Source organism: Heptranchias perlo, chromosome 2, assembly GCF_035084215.1.
Source record: "Heptranchias perlo isolate sHepPer1 chromosome 2, sHepPer1.hap1, whole genome shotgun sequence".
Lineage (NCBI taxonomy): Eukaryota > Metazoa > Chordata > Chondrichthyes > Hexanchiformes > Hexanchidae > Heptranchias > Heptranchias perlo.
In genome coordinates this window covers 20,078,601-20,100,067 of record NC_090326.1, presented here as the reverse complement: position 1 = coordinate 20,100,067, position 21,467 = coordinate 20,078,601, and the positions used below count along the sequence as shown (strand labels likewise).

At 43.7% G+C, this 21,467-nt stretch overlaps 1 protein-coding gene across 1 annotated transcript in view; it reads left to right on the top strand.

The window, feature by feature from the left end:
* The window catches only part of LOC137335661 (collagen alpha-6(VI) chain-like), a 199,558-nt gene that overhangs the window by 13,628 nt on the left and 164,463 nt on the right, over positions 1 to 21,467 (top strand). Inside the window, exons 5-7 of the mRNA XM_068000953.1 lie at positions 1,210 to 1,773; positions 4,054 to 4,614; positions 7,545 to 8,123. Of these exons, the coding sequence (XP_067857054.1) occupies positions 1,210 to 1,773; positions 4,054 to 4,614; positions 7,545 to 8,123 (1,704 nt within the window). The remainder of the gene's footprint in view (positions 1 to 1,209; positions 1,774 to 4,053; positions 4,615 to 7,544; positions 8,124 to 21,467) is intronic.

Here is a 21,467-nt window from a genome sequence, read left to right as displayed (position 1 = left end):
CTACTTGTTAGAGAACTTATGTTGGAGAGAGGTGGCCAAGGGCTCACAGTTGCAGTTACTGCTGTTCCTAAATGAGCTGGATTCAGAAAGGCAATGCAGAGTATTCAAATTTGCAAATGATACCAAACTAGCAGGGGCAGTGGAATCAGAGAGGCAGCTCGGATAATATATAAGTGGGTAGAACAAAGTCAGGTAAAATTTAATGCAGACAATTTTGAAATATTGCATATTGGAATGGGTGACATGCAAATTTCACGATGGTGTCGAAATAGCTACATGTGAAGCTGAAATAGGCCTAGGAGACTTAGACTGGATGCTCAACATGAACAATCACACAGATCAACAATTAACAAAGCCAATAGAATCATAGAATGATACAGCACAGATGGAGGCCATTCGGCCCAACGTGCCTGTGCCGGCTCTATGAAAGAGCTATTCAATTAGTCCCACTCCCCTGCCCTTTCCCCAAAATTTTCCCCTTCAAGTATTTATCTAATTCCCTTTTGAAAGTTATTATTGAATCTGCTTCCACTACGCTTTCAGGCAGTGAATTCCAAATCATAACTCACTGTGTTTAAAAAAAAAAATTCTCCTCATCTCGTCTCTGGTTCTTTTGCCAATTACCTTAAATCTGTGTCCTCTGGTTACTGACCCTTCTGCCACTGGAAACAGTTTCTCCTTATTTACTCTATCAAAACCCTTCATGATTTTAAACACTATTAAATCTCCCCATAATCTCTGCTCTAAGGAGAACAACCCTAGCTTCTCTAGTCTCTCCACGTAACTGAAGCCCCACATCTAGTAAATCTCCTCTGCACCCTCTCTAAGGCCTTAACATCTTTCCTCAAGTGTGATGCCCAGAATTGGACACAATACTCCAGCTGGGGCCTAACCAGTGAATGTTGAACTACATAGCCAAAACAGTAGAATATAAGCCAGAGGTAATTGTAATCAAAGCTAATAGTGCTTTGCTCAGACCACACCTTGAATAACATGTTCAGTTCTAGTTACCGAGACACAAGAGAAACATCCATGCACTGGAGGCATTGCAGAGAAGAGATAATCCCTGTGTTATGAGGCAAGATTGGAGAAAATTGGTCTCTTCAGCCTAGAAAGGAGGTGTCCGAGAGTTGATCATACATAGAGAGATATGTTAAAATACTTGTTTCATCTTTCAGTACCTGAAGTCAGATTGTTTTGTATTTTCAGGCTGCATTGATACTGAAGAAGCTGATATCTTCTTCCTGATTGACGGATCAGGTGATATACAATCTGAGGATCTCAAAGACCTGAAAGATTTCATGCTAGATATAGTACGCATATTCCGTATTGGCACAGACAAGGTTCGGATTGGCGTTGTCCAGTATGGATATATTGCACAGACAGAATTTGACATCTCACAATATACGACTAAAAAGGACATAGAAGCTGCAATTAACAAAATCAGATTGATTGGAGGAGGGCGGTCAGAGGCGGGTCGAGCATTGACATATATGAAAACTCTCTTTAATGAAGCAGATAAAAGTCGTAAAAATAGGGTACGTCGCTTCCTGATCACCATCACAGACGGAAAGTCACACGACGATGTTTCTAGACCTGCTGCAGAATTAAGGCAAAGGGGAGTCGATGTTTATGCTGTTGGTGTGGGAAAAGCCGAACAATCTGAACTGCTACAGATCGGCGGAGCAAGAGAAAGGATTTTTCACACTGAAAACTATGACGCTTTGACAAAAATAAATCATAAAGTTATACGAGATATGTGTTCAAAAGAAGGTAAGAAGATCTACGTTTTTGTTGAAATTAGCAAACATGGAAAGGTTTCTGTCTCAGTATTCTATGTAGAGGGCCCTGGGATTCACTTTCCGGGCCCACTGTGCCCCAGGAGCAGTGCATCTAAAGTGCACTGCTTCAGTCTAGGCCCAGGGGCAGTGGGATTTCCAGTCCATGGCCACTAACATAGTTGAGGGGAAAGTCCTTGTACAAGACTGACACTCAACGGCATTACCATCGCCAAATCCCCCACCATCAACGTCCTGGGGGTCACCATTGACCAGAAACGTAACTGGACCAGCCATATAAATACTGTGGCTACAAGAGCAGGTCAGAGGCTGGGTATTCTGCGGCGAGTGACTCACCTCCTGACTCCCCAAAGCCTTTCCACCATCTACAAGGCACAAGTCAGGAGTGTGATTGAATATTCTCCACTTGCCTGGATGAGTGCAGCTCCAACAACACTCACGAAGCTCGACACCATCCAGGACAAAGCAGCCCACTTGATTGGCACCCCATCCACCACCCTAAGCATTCACTCCCTTCACCACCGGCGCACCGTGGCTGCAGTGTGTACCATTCGCAGGATGCACTGCAGCAACTCGCCAAGACTTCTTCGACAGCACCTCCCAAGAAAACCATGACCTTTACCACCTAGAAGGACAAGAGCAGCAGGCACATGGGAACAACACCACCTGCACATTCCCCTCCAAGTCACACACCGTTCTGACTTGAAAATATATCGCCATTCCTTCATCGTCACTGGGTCAAAATCCTGGAACTCCCTTCCTAACAGCACTGTGGGAGAACCTTTACCACATGGACTGCAGCGGTTCAAGAAGGCGGCTCACCACCACCTTCTCAAGGGCAGTTAGGGATGGGCAATAAATGATGGCCTTGCCAGTGACGTCCACATCCCATGAATGAATTTTAAAAAAGTCCTGCCGCTTACAGAGCAGAAGGGGCAGGATGGAGATGAGCAGCCATAGTGTACTAAAATTCTGGGGGGAAGTTTAAACAAAAAAGTCACCAACCTTTGAGTTATAATCTGCCCCGGGACTCCAGAGGCCCCTCAGATGGTGGGAGGTTGGCTGGCCACAGCACCATGTTTCTCTGGGTGCTCTTGCGCTGTGACACAAAAGGAATGTTCATTTGGAAAATGAGGTGCGAAGCTAAGAACACCTTCTCCTGTCTCTTTTGCATCAGTGCCTACTGCAAAGACAAGCCCCAGCCCATCCACTTTCCCGTCCCCGCCCTCTTCCCCCCTCCCCACCTCAGAGGTGGGGGTCAGGAAAATTGGTGCTGGAGATAAGACTGCTAGTTTCAACAACAACAAACTGTATTTGTAGAGTTCTCCTCATGTAAAAGAAAATGTTAGAATGCTTAACAAGGGTAAAAATGGTGGACTGAGCAGGAAAAGGGACGAAAGGCATGATCAGAGAGAACAGTTGTTAGAAAACAAGAAACGAGGCAAAGTGGCTTTGGGAGAGATATTCAAAGAGCAGGGATGGATTCACTGAAGGATTGGCCTCCAATGGTAGAGCAGAGGGAGTGGGATACTCCAGTCCCTACACATGAGTTACCTGCTAACCTTTCACTGAGGGCCATCTTGTCATGTAATAATGCTGGCTAAGAAACCGAAAAGTCCTGACAGGACCTCAGGAAGAAGTATTGCGACTTGACAGCAAGGTAAGGTAGAAATGGAGTCACAATTGCTACAGCCTTTACTTTACACAGTGGGGTAAATTTTCAGAGATCTCACCTGCCACCAGTGGCAATTAGAAAATCATGGGTGCACTGTGATGGTGGTAGGTGAGGTACCTCGCCTTGTGCGAGGACTCGGAAAATCCACTCTCTATTTATATATTTCAGTCTAATTTTTTAAGGTATTGCACACATTGTTATCGGACGTCATACGTAGCCCAGTATTAATACAGATATAATTGTGTAAAGATGTCAGAATGAAGGTAGTGACTTAAAAAATGTTCTCTTCAAATTTGCATTGAGTCTGCCATGACAGTACAGGAAAACTAACACAGCATTACAGGAATCTTGCTGAACAGATTTGCTAATGTCACTTTCACAGAAAAAAGTGGTGACCAGGAACAGGGTCGACAGTGGTATCAATGGAGACAGCAACAGAGTGAAGCCTCCAACAGCCTTTGAACAAAGTCTGCTGTTCTAAATTGATATGGAGAGATCGAATAGGCTTAAACAATTTGAAAATTTAGTAACAAATAACAACTTTGGACACAAATATTTTTTTGTTTTATTTTCCCACAGCCTGCAGTAAACTGGAAGTGGCAGACATCATTTTCCTAATTGATGGATCAAGAAGTATATACGGTCCAGATTTTAACAAAGTGAAAACATTTATAGAAACCTTAATCAACAAAACTGAGATTGGTGAAAGCAGAGTCCAGATTGGTGTGATACAGTTCAGCACACAAACAAGATTGGAATTCCAGCTTGATCAATATACTGACAAACAAGAACTACTGAAAGCTATTAATGACATTGAACAACTGAACGAAGAGACACTTACAGGCCGTGCACTGAGCTTTACAATAAAGTACTTTGATAGCTCAAGAGGGGGCCGTACTGGTGAACGACAATATCTTATAGTGATTACAGATGGAGAGGCACAGGATGAGGTGTATAAACCTGCCAAAGCCATAAGGGATAAAGGGATTAATATTTTTGCCATTGGTATCTTCGGTGCTAATAACAGTCAGCTTGTGGACATTGCAGGATCCCAAGATAAAGTTTATAATGTGCAGAATTTTGATGCCCTAAAGGACTTAGATAAATTGATTTCATTTGAAGTGTGCAGTCCATTTGAAGGTGAGTAAAAAGTTCATCAACTGCAGTTTTACAGGGCCTTGGTGAGACCACACCTGGAGTATTGTGTGCCATTTTGGCCTCCTTACCTAATGAAGGATATACTTGCCGTAGAGGGAGTGCAGCGAAGGTTCACCAGACTGATTCCTGGGATGGCAGGGCTGTCGTTGAGGAGAGATTGGGTCGACTCGGCCTGTATTTACTCGAGTTTAGAAGAATTAGAGGGGATCTCATTGAAACATATAAAATTCTGACAGGGCTAGACAGACTGACAGGGAGGATGCTTCCCCTGGCTGGGGGTCCAAAACGAGGGGTCACTGTCTCAGGATATGGGGTAGGACATTTAGGACTGAGATGAGGAGAAATTTCTTCACTCAGAGGGTAGTGAACCTGTTGAATTCTCTACCGTAGAAGGCTGTGGAGGCTAAGTCACTAAATATATCTAAGAAGGAGCTAGGTGGATTTCTAGACACAAAAGGCATCAAGGGGTATGGGGAGAGAGCGGGAATATGGTATTGAGATAGAGGATCAGCCATGATCTTGTTGAATGGCGGAGCAGGCTCGAAGGGCCGAATGGCCTACTCCTGCTTCTATTTTCTATGTTTCTATGTTTTCCCAAATTACTTTGAAAACTAGCAGAATGATTCCCCATTGGGAGGAATTTTTCAAATATGTGCTGGTGGTGGGAGCCTTGCCCACTGGCAACAAATATTGGAAAATCATCGATGTGCTGCCTGCAGTTGATGGAAAATTTTCCCATATGCTCTGCCAGAGAGCAAGGTTACTCCATTGATCATCCATTTTGGACCAAAAAAAGATAGATGTGAGTATTTTTTAAATGGGAAAAGCTAGGAACAGTGGAGGTCCAAAAAGATTTAGGGGTCCATGTACACAGATCACTAAAATGTAGTAATCTGGTACAAAAAATAATCAAAAAGGCTAATGGAATGTTAGCCTCTATAACTAGAGGGCTAGAATATAAAAGGGAGGAAGTTTTGCTTCAGCTATACAAAGCCCTGGTTAGACTGCATTTGGAGTACTGTGTACAGTTCATGGCACCGCACCTTAGACAGGACATACTGGCCTTGGGAGATTGCAGCGCAGATTCACCAGAATGTTACCAGGGCTTCAAGGATTAGATTATGAGGAGAGAGTACATAAACTAGGCTTGTGTTGCCTGGAATATAGAAGGTTAAGGGGTGATTTGATTGAGGTTTTTAGGATTTTGAAAGCAATTGATAGGGTAGATAGAGAAAAACTTCTTCCACAGGTGTTGGAGTCTAGGACAAGGGCACATAAAATCAGAGCCAGGCCATTCAGGAGAGAAGTTAGGAAATACTTCTTCACGCAAAGGATGATAGAAGTATGGAACTCTCTCCCATGAAAAGCAGTGGATGCTAGCTCAAATTAATAATTTCAAATCTGAGATCGATGGACTTTTGCTGGCCGAGGGTATTAAAGGATATGGAGCCAAGGCAGGTGGATGGAGTTAGGATAGAGATCAGCCATGATCTCATTGAATGGAGGAACAGGCTCGAGGGCTGAATGGCCTACTCCTGTTTCTGTGTACTTACCCTTAATTGTGTGTCTGGTTACATTTATTGCTGATTTACTCTCCTCCTCTCCTGAAGGTGGTGACGTGTGTTGAGTTACGGTTCCTTTGATCCCAGAAGCCTTCCAGTACTTCAGCCAAGTGGCCAATCTTCATGTTTGAGCCTGGCAGGGTATTTGACTCTGGGAGCCATCACAGCTGAGCCTAATCCTGTTCTCAGCCATAGTCCAAATATTCACACTTTCCAGGGGTCACTGGATAATGATAAGGAGCTGGAATCTTGATTGTGTTTTTTCCCTTCTCTAGCTGGAGGTAGTGAGGCCAGTTATAGCACCCTCCCTACCATCCCAGCTGAGATCAACTAACTCTAAACTAGAAATTGAACCTGAAACTTTTCTGGTCTATAAAACTCATTATAACACACAGGGAGCATCTCCCCCACCATTTCAGATAATGAAGGGTAAGAATGTTCTACAAGACTGTATTGAAAGCAATATTGCAATTTGTCAAGTTATTGCAATTAATACCCTTACCAAACAATTTCAGTTTTGAAATTTTCTATGGACCCCCAGCCTCAACATCTTTTTGGGGAAGAGAGTTCCAGATTTCCACTACCCTTTGTATGAAGAATTGTTTCCTGATATCACCCCTGAACTGCTTGATTTTAAGGTTATGCCCCCTTGTTCTGGACTCCCCCACCAGAGGAAATAGTTTCTCTCTATCTACCTTATCGAATCCTTTAATCATCTTAAATATCTCAATTAAATCACCCCTTAATCTTCTATACTGAAAGGAAAAGAAGCCTAGTTTGCAACCTGTCTTCATAATTTAATCTTTCAGCCCTGGTATCACCATGCTGAATCTGCGCTGCAACTCTCCAAGGCCAATATATTCTTCCTGAGGTGCGGTGCCTAAAATTGGACACCTTCTGTGAAGTTAAGTTAGTGCTTCAGGTCTTTTGACACTCTGTGAATGAGCAATCCCTTTATAGAACAAGAAAATAAAGTGAATGGGGAGAACGACATGTAAATGTCTAGACTCGGGTAACTAATATCACAAAGATCCACCTGATGGGTTTAAAAGCCTGTTATTATTGAACCCATTAACTTCTTCTTTGTGATGGGAATCAGCATACTTAAACCTCAACATTTAGCTGTTGTTCTTTTCTCCTCTCTTTGTTTTGTTCGGTCCTGTTTACCTTCCAGTTTTCAGTCTACACCTGAAGCATTGACCTGTCCTTTCTGTTTTCAGATGCTGACAGATCTACTGTGCACTTTGGCATTATCTGTTTTTATTTCAAATTTTCAGCATTTGCAGTTTTTTTCTTTTTGTTTCTACTTGCCTTTGCCTGATTATTTATTGCTGACTTTTTTTTAAGCAGAGTGCAAGAGAATAGAAGTTGCAGACATTGTATTTGTAATGGATGGATCAGACAGCATATCCACATCTCAATTTGACAGCATGAAGCATTTTATGATGGCAGTGGTGAACCGTTCTGAAGTTGACCGGGATTATGTTCGATTTGGAGCCATTGTGTATGGAAGCAGCCCGCGGACCATGTTTCAGCTTGATAAATTCACAAGCAAAGCTGAAATCAGAGGAGCAGTTTTGGGACTACGGAAAGAGACACGTGGATCCAGGTACACAGCAAAGGCTCTGAAACATGCAAAGGAACTTCTAGCTGCAGAAAAGGGTGGTCGAAGAAAAACCAATGTGCCGCGGTTCATTATTCTCATTACTGATGGACCAGCCACAGATTCAAAAGGCATACCAGCCATAGCTAAAGCCATCAGAGACGGTGGTGCTGAAGTCTTTGCCATTGGTGTAGCTGGTGCCAATAAACAAGAACTTGTGGCGATTACAGGATCAGAAGAGAAATACCATGATGCTCCAGATTTTGGAGTTTTGAAAAGTTTATCCAGAATAATTTCTCAGTCGCTGTGTAATCAAACTAAACCTGGTGAGTAATTATTTGTAAAAGCAAATTGCATGGAAAGTACATTGTTGAGGAATTGTGGGACATAAACCATATCATAAATGACAATCAATGGGATATCTCAATCAGTGGGATATCTCAATCAGTGGGATATATTGCTACTCATTTTATACCATACTTTACATAAATAATCAAGGTTAAAATGCTAAACATTAAGTATAAATTTAATTTTAAATGGGAACTAAATTGGATTCTGTATCTGCATTATATGCCAAAAGTACAGAATTATGCATGGTGGAAATCATTTTGGTGAATGGAAGATCTGGTCAAGAGACCTTTAAAAGTGCAATGTTTTTCTGACAGTTACAGCAGATTATTATACATGGTTTGTGTAGAAGAGTTGAAACTGTTTCAGAATTTATTTATAACTGACCTCAAAAGTAATTTCTTTGTTGAAAATTAGGTAATGTGTACACTAACCATCCATTAAAATACCTAGATGATGGTCTTTATCAGCTCCCATCCTTTAACCTAATCAAAGTGTTCAGGTGATAGAGTGAACTTTGGACAGTTTATGTAATTTGAGCTCGAGATTACTTTGTAGCTTTTAACTGACTCAGTACATTAAAAGAGGTGTGCCATTAATTTCTGCCAGGGTTCTCCCGATTGACTGCCGTAACTTTGGTGGAAACAGCACAGACAAAATTAGGCAACGGATAATCGGGAGAACCCCCCAGGAAATTGTACCCCGTGAAGTTTCATGGTTTATTTCCATTTTAGAGAATATTCCAGCGTTTTACTTAATAATAGTAGATTCCACAGAAATTCCCTCCATAACATACATTGTAATAATTAAATATATAGGGCCCAAACTTCCAAATTCCTTTTGGTGGACTCCCACCCCAGCTCTAGCTGGATTGCACTGGAAGGTTTGGAAAACAGGCCAGGACACAGATATGCCATGTCCCGGCCTGTGTTACCAAAATCAGTGGAACCTCCGTCCGCCTCTTACAAGGACAGCTGCATCAGAGGGCAGGGCCGGGGCGGGGAACCCCTAAGCTTGGAGTTCCCACAGTCTCGATCTTACAGAGACCTGGCGTAACTTTGGAGCCGAGTGAGAAGAGGTGTGCCAGCCTTCTCAGTGACGCAAGTGGAGATCACCCCGGGGGTCAAGACCAGGTAAGTAGCCTAGATTCTGAAAGTCTACAGTAGGAAATATTTTTCTCTTTGTGAAAACAGTGGGAAGTGTTCAAAGAAGTATTTGGTACAATACAAAAACCAGTACATGCCCCGAAAAGGCAAAAGTTGCACTTACAAATGAGGTAAGAGAGAGTATCCAGCTAAAAGAAAAGGCTGACTCAAATGCAGGGAAAAGTGGAAATCCAGCGGACTGGGAGAGCTATAAAAAACAATAAAGGGATGCAAAGAAAGTAATGAGGTGCAAAAATGGAATATGAAAAAATACTTGCAAGGGTTATCAAAGCTAACAGTAAAAGTTTTTTGTAAATATATTATGAGAAAGAGAGTGGTAAGGGAGTATGTGGGCCCATTAAAGACAGATGCAGGTTATACTATAATGGATAGTTGGGAAATGGCAGACTTATTAAATGAATACTTTGGGCACAATTTTAATATGCCGGCAGGAAGAGTCCGAGGGGAGTGATTTGCAGACGCCAAACCCGGAAGGGAAGTAGGCGGGTTGCGATCGCAACCCTAATGAGGCCAATCAAAGCCTCGTTTGGGTTTTGCGCCCGGCAGCCAGCCTGATTGACAGGCTGGCTGCCGACAGGAGCTGCACATCCGAGGGTGGGGGGGGGGGAGGGGGGGTTGGGGGGAGGGGGAGAAAGAGAGAGAGAGACCTCATCGGCCGTTGGGTGAGAGATAATCTGATTATAGATTGTTTCCAAAGCACCTGGACCTGGCTGTCTTCCTCATGCATTATTTTCCTTGTACCATTATCATCCTGGCACAAGGAACTTGCATGAAATTGTTCTGAAACAAAATTAGTGTCCAGGCTACACTTGCTTTTCTGTTTGGATTTTGTACTTCAGTGCTGGGAGTTGATTCTTGGTCAGCAACACGAAAGAAAGAACTTGGGTTTAAAGAACCCTACAACATTTAGGGTTTCATAAATACTTGGCCATAGTCATATAATGTGGTTAATGGACAGTTTATTAACTATTCATAAAATATCACAAATTTGTGTAGATATAGCAATGTGTGTTTTTTCCAGAAGTACTAGTCCAAGTCTAAAAATCTTCTGGTTAACATATATGCTATAATCTCGTAATATCAGTCTTGTAATATTTCCATTCCCCATATCCCCAGTGCATTAATTTGATGCTATGTCTTCCACCATTGGGAGAGAGATGGGTGGGGGGGGGGGGAGACAAAGATCGGAGGTGGGGGGGTACAGGTGACATTGTTTATAAGTTATGTTTATTTATTTTTTTAAATGGGAAATGTAATTTTATTTAATTTATTTAGTTTATTTTTCACTGATCCGGCCCGTCCCGCCTGGTTTCACCAGGTGTGAATCAGAAGCTGAGGGAAAGCCGCTCAGGTAAGGTCAAAATCTTTTTAACTGTCCAATATGCAAAAAATAAACTGCCTTCTTCAGCGTGTTGGAGCCAGGTATCCTGTCCGCTCCAGAAAATTACGATTTTCTTTGCCCCCCCCATCCCCAGCACACCTGGACTTTCATTATAAAATTGAGCCCTTTGTATCCGTTTTTACTGTAGAAGAAGAAGATCAAATACCAGTGGTACAAGGCAACCTAAAAACCAAGTCAAGGGGAGGAACTTAGTGGATTTCCACCCTAGGGTATTAAAAGAAACAGGTGGGGAAATTACAGATGCATTAGTCATAATTTTCCAAAGTGCTCTATATTCGAGAATTATGCCTTTGGATTGGAATATTGAAAATGTCACTCCATTATTTAAAAAGGAGACTACAGCCCTGTCAGTTTAACATCAGTAGTTGGGAAGTTACTGGAATCTATCATCAGTGACAGAATGATTGAGTACTTGAACAAGTATGAGCCAATCAAAGAGAGTCAGCATAGACTGGTGAAGGGTAGGTCATGTCTGACAATCTGTTTGATTTTTTTGAGGAGTTCATTAACTTGGTGGACAGGGGAGTTGGATATTGTCTATATGGACTTAGAGAAGGCATGAGAGAATATTAGCAAAAATAAAAGTGCATGGAATTGGAGGTAACCTTGTGACATGGCTTGGTAATTGATAGCAGGGTAGGAGACAGAGAGTTGGGATAAAAGAAATGTACTTTGATTGCCGGGATGTGACAAGTGCATTTCCCAGGGATCTGTATTGGTGCCTCTGCTTTTCACCAAATATATGAATGACTTAAATGAAGAGATAGAGAGTTGTATTTCTAAGGTGAGGTAGAAATGGAGTCACAATTGCTACATCCATTATTATGCACAATGGGGTAGATTTTCCAAAATCTCGCCTGCTGCCAGTGACAATCAAAATCATCCAAGTTTGCAGATGACAGTAAGTTGGGAGGAACAGTAATTTGTGTCAATGGGAACAGGAAGTTACAAAGGGACATAGTCAGATTAAGGGATTGGGCAAAACTTTGGCAGATGGAGTTCAATGTGGTGAATTGTGAGGTCAAGTACTCTGGCTCCAAGAATGACAAATCAGAATATTTTCTTAATGGTGAGAGACTAGGAACTGTGGAGGAGCAAAGACAGTTCAATGTCCGTGTACACAAATCACAAAAAGTTAGTGCTTAATACAAAAAGTAACCAAAGGGGGCTGGAGTACAGATTGGGAGGACTTCAGTTGTATAGAGCCTTGGTCAGACTCTATCAGGAGTACTGCATTCAGATTTAGGCACTAAACCTTAGGAAGGATATATTGGCCTTTGAGGGGGTACAGTGCAGATTCACGAGAATATATTGGGGTTTAAAAGGTTAAATGAGGGCAACAGGTTGCATAAACTTGCCTTGTATTCTCTTGAATTTAGAAGGTTGCCTGATGATCTAAGTGAGGTGTTTAAAATTATGAAGGGATTCGATAGGGTAGATACAAGAAATTATGGCGGAAACCAGGCAGGGGGCAGTCAAAATGGAGTGGGATACTTACCCATTCCTTTCCTGCCCCGATCGGTCCGACTGCAATTTTAAATTGCAGGGAGCAAGGACACCTGCTCTGATTCGGTGGGGTCCTCTTTAAATATGCAGGTCAGGCTCCAAAGATGTCAACAGGGTCCCGATCTACGATTTCAACCCAAGGTCTGAGCGGGGAAGCAGTGGTGCCTTCCCTGCCAGATCAAACCTGCCAAATGCTAGATCGAGGGCCAGAAGAGGCCCAGCAAAGTAAGTTTAAAATGTTTTTCTTAAGTTTTGTTGTTGGCCAGGAGGAGCAGGAATGCCTACAGGACCCTATAAGGAAGCCGTGGGCCTCCCTTGCCCTGTGCTTCTCCCACACCTCCCCCCCCCCCCCCCCCCCCCCCCCGGATCTGGGCCCCCCTCCCTCATCACTTCCCAGATGGCTGGGAAGTGATCCCATGGGCCCCATGCCAGAATCGAGGCCTGATTATTTAAATGAGGCCCGGGAGTTAGAATCTCTCCGGGCCTCGGCATGCAAATTTATTGCTCGCCCTGGATCCCCGTACACACCGATCCCACCCCAACTTAAAATCAAAGCCAATATCTTTTGTGATGGGGAGATCCATAACCAGGGAACACAATCTTGAAATTCGAGCTAGGCCATTTAGGAATGGAATCAAGAAGCAGTTTTTCACACACAGGGTGGTGGAAATCTGGATCTGGCTCCCCTAAAAGGCTGTGGATGCTGGGACAATTTAAATTTTCAAGGCTGAGATTGATAAGTTTTTGTTGGGTAAGGATATCAAGGGTGTTTTTTTATTCGTTCATGGGATGTGGGTTTTGCTGGCGAGGCCAGCATTTATTGCCCATCCCTAATTGCCCTTGAGAAGGTGGTGGTGAGCCGCCTTCTTGAACCGCTGCAGTCCATGTGGTGAAGGTTCTCCCATAGTGCTGTTAGGTAGGGAGTTCCAGGATTTTGACCCGGTGATATATTTCCAAGTCGGGATGGTGTGTGACTTGGAGGGGAACGTGCAGGTGGTGTTGTTCCCATGTGCCTGCTGCCCTTGTCCTTCTAGGTGGTAGAGGTTGTGGGTTTGGGAGGTGCTGTCGAAGAAGTCTTGGCGAGTTGCTGCAGTGCATCCTGTGGATGGTGCACACTGCAGCCACGGTGCGCCTGTGGTGAAGGGAATGAATGTTTAGGGTGATGGATGGGGTACCAATCAAGCGGGCTGCTTTGTCCTGGATGGTGTCGAGCTTCTTGAGTGCTGTCAGAGCTGCACTCATCCATGCAAGTGGAGAGTATTCCATCACACTCCTGACTTGTACCTTGTAGATGGTGGAAAGGCTTTGGGGAGTCAGGAGGTGAGTCACTCGCTGCAGAATACCCAGCCTCTGACCTGCTCTTGTAGCCACAGTATTTATATGGCTGGTCCAGTTAATTTTCTGGACAGTGGTGACCCCCAGGATGTTGATGGTGGGGGATTCGGCGATGGTAATGCTGTTGAATGTCTAGGGGAGGTGGTTAGACCCTCTCTTGTTGGAGATGGTCATTGCCTGGCACTTGTCTGGCATGAATGTTACTTGCCATTTATCAGCTCAAGCCTGGATGTTGTCCAGGTCTTGCTGCATGCGGGCACGGACTGCTTCATTATCTGAGGGGTTGCGAATGGAACTGAACACTGTGCAGTCATCAGCGAACATCCCCATTTCTGACCTTATGATGGAGGGTAGGTCATTGATGAAGCAGCTGAAGATGGTTGGGCCTAGGACATTGCCCTGAGGAGCTCTTGCAGCAATGTCCTGGGGCTGAGATGATTGGCCTCCAACAACCACTACCATCTTCCTTTGTGCTAGGTATGACTCCAGCCACTGGAGAGTTTTCCCCCTGATTCCCATTGACTTCAATGGGCTCCTTGGTGCCACACTCGGTCAAATGCTGCCTTGATGTCGAGGGCAGTCACTCTCACCTCACCTCTGGAATTCAACTCTTTTCCCATGTTTGGATCAAGACTGTAAGGAGGTTTGGAGCTGAGTGGAAATGGAGCAAAGACTGGTGAATGGAGTTAAGGTACAGATCAGCCATGATCTGATTGAATTGTGGAACAGGTTTGAGGGGTGAATAGCCTACCCCTGTTCCTACGTAGATTCATGGATTTATTTGCATTTTTGATTATGCTATAAAGTCTGGTCAGATAACATGGCATGGGGGAGATTTTGAGGCCTCCCACCTGGCGGAAATGGGTTGGTAGTGACCCAGAAATGATGAAGAATGACACAATATCCCATTCTCGCCGTCAATGGGGCTGCTGCAGTTTTCCCCTGGGCCCAATGGTGGGCGGCCAAGTGCCAGTCTGAGTCAGGCAGTCGGCTATTTTAATATGCAAATGGTGGTGATATGACGTACATGGAACCCTGTTTGCGATTTTAGGGCAGTATTGGGCAGAGCGTGTGGCACGCCGGAATAAGTGTTCTCGTCTGGGCTGCTCGGGGCACTCATTTTCTACCAGCAGCCTGCTGGCCGAATGCTAATGAGGCCCGGCTCTCAAAATGGACCGGGCTTCCCACTGTGACTATCAGGCATCCAGCAGGCGCACTTCGCACATGGGTCACACGAAATCTGCAGCAGGAGAAAACCTGCTCACATACCTTTTATAATCACTAGCAATTCTAGGTTGCTTTACTACCTGTGAAACTAGAAAGAAAACAGGAGAAAGAGGAAAAGAGAGAGACTAGCTTCTAATCACAGAAATCAAAATGACTGGGGCATTAGAACCCAGACTGCATTGTAAATTATGCCACAAGCTTTGCTGTGAACTGTTTATCAAGAGCTACGTGGATAGACCACCTGAAGCTTCAGCCTCTTCTTCCTAGTGTGCTAGCTCCGATAGCAATGATTTTGTAATTGTCTCAATGAGAACTTTTGGAGTTGGAATACTTTGTGACATACTTTCATCAAGACCTGTTTCTTTTGAATTCTTAAACTGTTTTCATATTTTGCTCAGTGTGATGATGGGGTCACCATCTTCACTAAGGCCAGCCTGCAGACCCATTGATTTTCCTAGTAGCAGCCTTAGAAAATATGACAAGTTTATTCTGGGGTTGCTAGTGGCTGCATGAGTCCCACATGTCAGGAGGTAATGACCCCAGCACTCCACTAAATGCAATATGAAAGCAGCTTTAAATAGCTGACTCATTTAGTAAATACCATTTCCAGGGTTAATTGATGCAGTCAATGCCTATTTCCAAAACTCCATTTGAAATACCTCTTGGATATTTTCAAAGTCTTACAAATGCCGACATTTATTTCACATAGCATAGTGTAGTGCTACATAATATTTGTAACTTCTGTAAACTATCAAATCCATTACATAAACTGCAAGTCGAATCATCCGAAAAATTGGGTAACCAAGGCAAAATGCAGAACTAAGATTTAAAGAACTAAATTGTGTAAATGTTACTTTAAATTGAGCAAAATGTACATGGTGCAATTTTTTCCAGTGTTCTAGTTGTCATGATTTATGTTTTACACTATGGGGGAAAAAAAATATTGGATGGGGGCCGTTTTTGGGCGTAGGTAGTGTGATGTGCTATTACCCCACGCCCAATGGTTCCTGCACAGGCAGAATGCAAGTTTCAGCCCACCCCAGGACTTATCTGCAATCAGCCTTCCATTCCAGGCCTTGCACGTGGAATCAATGCAATTCGCACTTTCCACCACCAGGGGGAAGGTCAATCTCTTAAAGGGAGGATGTATCTTAGAAATCTCTTAAAGGTAGCTGGTTACTCTTATTTGCTGAAAATAACAGTCTATTTTCTGCACAGAGTCTGAACAGATATCAGACATCGCACACGTTAAATACAGATGCAGGTCCCATCCTTATGTTTACACACTGATAAGGTATGTTAAAACATTGAATAAAGGTTGCGCACTACTAAATCCTGCATCCTCCAATCTGCACGCCAGACTTCACCAATCTGCCAATCTGAGTTAATACCAGGCCTGCGAGAGTGCATACACCAAGGTTCTCTGCTGATGCACTAGAGACCTTGGTGCAAGAGGTGGACAGAAGGAGGGACATCCTATATCCGCCAGGGAGGGGGGAGTGGGGGGAGGGGGGCAAGAGGCCCTCCAGACATATATCCAAAAGGCAGTGGGAGACAGCGGGGGACAAAGTCAATGCCAGGCGCACAACATCATGAACATGGATGCAGTGCAGGAAGAAGTTCAATGCTTTGACATGAGTGATCAAGGGGAGTGAGGTCAACTATCAAGTGGCGTCTCTTACTAACTGCTCCACACACTACACCCCCATCACCCACATACCAACAAACTCTTTCCATCAGTACTCAACTCTTCCAACTAGATGCTTCCTCTCACCCTTACACATTACCACTGTTCTAAGCCGCCCACCCACAACTCACAGGCCACACACACTGGCAGCTATTCAACCATGACAGGCACATCACCCAGACACATGTTCCGCTTCCTTGAAGGAGCAGGTGGCGCATATCAAGAGGTGGCAGTGGCATTTAGCCCATCGAGCCTATTCCGCCATTCAATGAGATCATGATGGACCTGTAACCTAACTCCATATACCCGCCTTAGCCCCATATCTCTTAATACCCTTGGTTCGCAGAAATCTATCAATCTCAGATTTAACTTTCACAAGCATCAATTGCCATCTGCAGAAAAATGTTCCAAACGTCTCCCACCCTTTGCGTGTAGAAGCATTTTCTAACTTCACTCCTGCACGTCCTGGCTGTAAGTGTTTGGCTATGTCCCCTAGTCCTAATGTTCAAGTCTAGGAGACCTCCAAAAACAGTAACAAATGTTTCTGCAGCCAGAAGTAATAATCCAGCCACTAACCTGTAAATCCTGCATGGCCCCTTTAAATAGCGCCGGTGAGGGGTCCTTCAGGCACTCTAAGACACGTTCAGATGGTCGGGGTTAAGACTGTGCGTTGAGTTGAGCGTTGAGTCCCAAAATGGTGTCTATCACTCTAAATCAGCGTTGCACACTGATTGAAGCCATTTTCTCCCTACGTTACATGATTCCAGCGTTCGTTATCTGCGCCTGCAGTAACTCCTATACCAAGATGGCGTCTGGCGCATGTCACACTGGAAACGTGCGTGCACATCCAAGACGCCATCTTGGATGTCAGAGAGGCCGTGTAGCGCTGAAACAACGGACGCTACACAGCCCAATTTAGCGCCCTATATGTTTATAACATTTTGAAGAATTTTAATAGAATTGTTTCGACCCGTGTGTGACTTTTTCTATTTTTTTACACCAAAACATATCCTGACAGGCTAGATTTACATTTAACATTCTTCAGCTGCCTCCAGCTGTTACTCTACAGCTATGTAAACGGTAACATAATATATACACCAATCTATGGCTGCATTTCTGTTGGCTACAATTGTCTTATCTGCTGATTGAAATGCTTAATACCTTTGCTGTTAAATATCAAGGCAGATCTTATTGCAAGACAAAGAATTCACCATCCTGATTTCTAGGCCTAAATTTTAACTCCGAAAAACGGGTGGGTTGGGGGCAGGGGGGCAGTAAAATAACTTTTAAAGTCTAAAACCCACCCCCAAACCGCCTCCATCCTGCCGATTTCAGGTTTTAATGGAGGTGGGACGAGGGGTGGGCGACTAACCCGCTCTTAGGAGGTGTGTCGGTAACTGAAAGCTTTCAAGGAGGCTGCAGGCCTCTGTTTTTACAGCTTTTTTGTTTTTAACATCTGGGGGCCAGGATTCCAGGACCTTCTGCTTCACTACACGTGAAAGGAGGTGAGAAGGCTCGAAGCTGCCTTTATAGCACTGCTTGTGGGCCCGGAGGAGCAAGAATGCTTCCCCCAGGCCCAACAAGCCTACCAGCAGCAACACCCCGTCTCCCCCGCAATCTCGGACGACCCTCTCCGCTCTCCCCGCAATCTCGGACAACCCCCCCCCGTGATTTCGGACGACCCTCCCTACCCCCCCCCCGAGATCTCGGATGACCCCCCTCCACCCCGCTATCTTGGACGACCTCCCCCGCCGTGATCTCTGACCCACATTATTCCTCTGAACTTTCCCTTCGTATTCCTCCCAAACTCCAAATGCACCATATCACACATTCTTCTTTACATCCGCATTGTGTTGAAATTAAAACACATTGCATTGTCTCATACACTGAACCAAACTTTTTCAGATCTTCTTAACTGTAACTCCATATCTCCCTCAGTCATCTCCTCTTCCTACAATGCACAGGTTTCTAAAATCTAAGCTTGGCGTTGTCTAATCACTACATATTGATTTACCTAATTTTCTTTCTCTTTTTGGCTTCAGTGGCGTTCAGCACTATAGGCGTTCATCTAGGTTACTTAAAAAAAAAACAGCTATTGCACCAAACTGAGTGAGAGGGGCTTAAGAGATTATAAACTGGGTAGAAACGATGGGGGTGAATTTCCGCCGGAATTCACCTGTTCATCTGCTGTAACTTTGGCAGAAGAGCCTTGGAAAAATGAGGTAAGTGGCGATATGGTGAATGAGCAGCAGAACCCCCATGGAAATTGAACCCCCATGTTTTGCACTTATCCTTGGTATACATACTATTAACCCAGAGCTGCCAACACTGGGGAGAAGTTGGGAATGACTGGTACAGATTGAGAGCTCATTGAAGCATATAGAGATGTGTACATGCTTAAGAGTGACATACATCAAAGTAGGCTGTATTTTTTAGCCAAAGCCAATGACAATCATTTATATTCAACCAACCTCATATCATTCTAGCTCCAATTTCTCTTCTTTCGCCTCAGACACATTATTGCAACCAAATTTGATGCAAATTTCAAGAATGATACCTCATGTCTCTTGGCACTCTGCAGCTCTCTAGTCTGAGCATGAAATGTAGCAACTTCAAGCTTTAGGTGTCTCCTTGATTTTCTCTCCCGTCTCTTCCATTAATTTTCCACTTCCAATGGGTGGCCTTTAAAGAGGAGATGGTTCGGGTACAGTCTAGGTACATTCCCACGAGGGGGAAATGTAGGGCAACTAAAGCCTGAGCAGAGCTCCCTGGATGACAAAAGAGATAGATAGTAAGATGAAGCAGAAAAAGGGGGTAGGAACATAGGAACATAGGATCAGGAGTAAGCCATTCAGCCCCTCGAGCCTTCTCTGCCATTTGATAAGATCATGGCTGGTCTGTGATCTAACTCCATATACCTGCCTTTGGCCCATATCCTTTAATACCTTTGGTTGCCAAAAAGCTATCTATCTCAGATTTAAATTTAACAATTGAGCTAGCATCAATTGCTGTTTGCGGAAGAGAGTTCCAAATTTCTACCACCCATTGTGGGTAGAAATGTTTTCTAATCTCACTCCTGAAAGATCTGGCTCTAATTTTTAGACTGTGCCCCCTACTCCTAGAATCCCCAACCAGCGGAAATAGTTTCTCTCTATCCACCCTATCTGTTCCTCTTAATATCTTATAAACTTCGATCAGATCACTTCTTAACCTTCTAAACTCTAGAGAATACAACCCCAATTTGTAATGTGAGGTCATCCACTTTGGATCAAAAAAGGATAGAACAGGGTACTTTCTAAATGATAAAAAGTTAAAAAGAGTGGATGTCCAAAGGGACTTAGGGGTTCAGGTACGTAGATCATTGAAGTAATCTCTCATCGTATTGAAGTAATCTCTCATCTCATTGAAGTAATCTCGTATCATTCTAGTAAACCTACGCTGCACTCTCTCCAAGGCCAATATGTCCTTCCGAAGTTGTGGTGCCCAGAACTGCTCACAGTACTCCAGGTGCGGTCTAACCAGGGTTTTGTATAGCTGCAGCATAACTTCTGCCCCCTTGTACTCTAGTCCTCTAGATATAAAGGCCAGCATTCCATTAGCCTTCTTGATTATTTTCTGCACCTGTTCATGACACTTCAATGATCAATGTATCTGAATCCCTAAGTCCCTTTGGACATCCACTGTTTTTAACTTTTTACCATTTAGAAAGTACCCTGTTCTATCCTTTTTTGATCCAAAGTGGATGACCTCACATTTGTCTACATTGAATTCCATTTGCCACAGTTTTGCCCATTCACCTAATCTATCAATATCCCTTTGTAATTTTATGTTTTCATCTACACTGCTTACAATGCCACCAATCTTTGTGTCATTGGCAAACTTAGATATGACTTTCTATGCCTTCATCCAAGTCGTTAATAAATATTGTGAATAATTGAGGCCCCAAGACAGATCCCTGCGGGACTCCACTAGTCACATCCTGCCAATGTGAGTACCTGCCCATTATCCTTACTCTCTGTCGCCTCTCACTCAGCCAACTTCCTAACCAAGTCCGTACTTTTCCCTAGATTCCATGGGCTTCTATCTTAGCTAACAGTCTCTTATGTGGGACTTTATCAAATGCCTTCTGGAAGTCCATATAAATAACATCCATTGACATTCCCCTGTCCACTACTTTAGTCACCTCTTCAAAAAATTCAATCAGGTTTGTCAGGTACGACCTACCTTTCACAAATCCATGCTGGCTCTCTCTGATTAACTGAAAATTCTCAAGGTGTTCAGTCACCCTATCCTTAATTATAGTCTCCAGCATTTTCCCCACAACGGATGTTAGGCTAACTGGTCAATAATTTCCTGGTTTCCCTCTCTCTCCTATCTTAAAAAGCAGAGTGACACGTGCAATTTTCCAATCTAGAGGGACAGTTCCTGAATCTAGAGAACTTTGAAAGATTATAGTTAGGGCATCTGCAATGTGCTCACCTACTTCCTTTAAAACCCTGGGATGGAAACCATCTGGTCCTGGGGATTTGTCACCCTTTAGTGCTATTATTTTCTTCATTACTGTTGTTTTACTTATGTTAATTTTATTGAGTCCCTGTCCCCGATTCAATATTAGTTTTCTTGGGATTTCCGGCATGCTATCCTCTTGCTCTACTGTAAATACTGACGCAAAGTAATTATTCAACATGTCCGCCATTTCCCCATTGTCAATGACAATATCCCCACTTTCAGTTTTTAAGGGGCCAACACTGCTCCTGACCACCCTCTTTTTCCCAATATAACTATACTAACAGATGTCAGGTTGATAATACAAGTGAGAACCAGGCTGAATATAGAAAGTACAGAGGAGAAGTGAAAAAGGAAATAAGAGGGGCAAAGAGAGAGTATGAGAATAGACTGGCATCTAACATAAAAGGGAATCCAAAAGTCTTCTATAGGCATATAAATAGTAAACTGGTAGTAAGAGGAGGGGTGGGGCCGATTAGGGACCAAAAAGGAG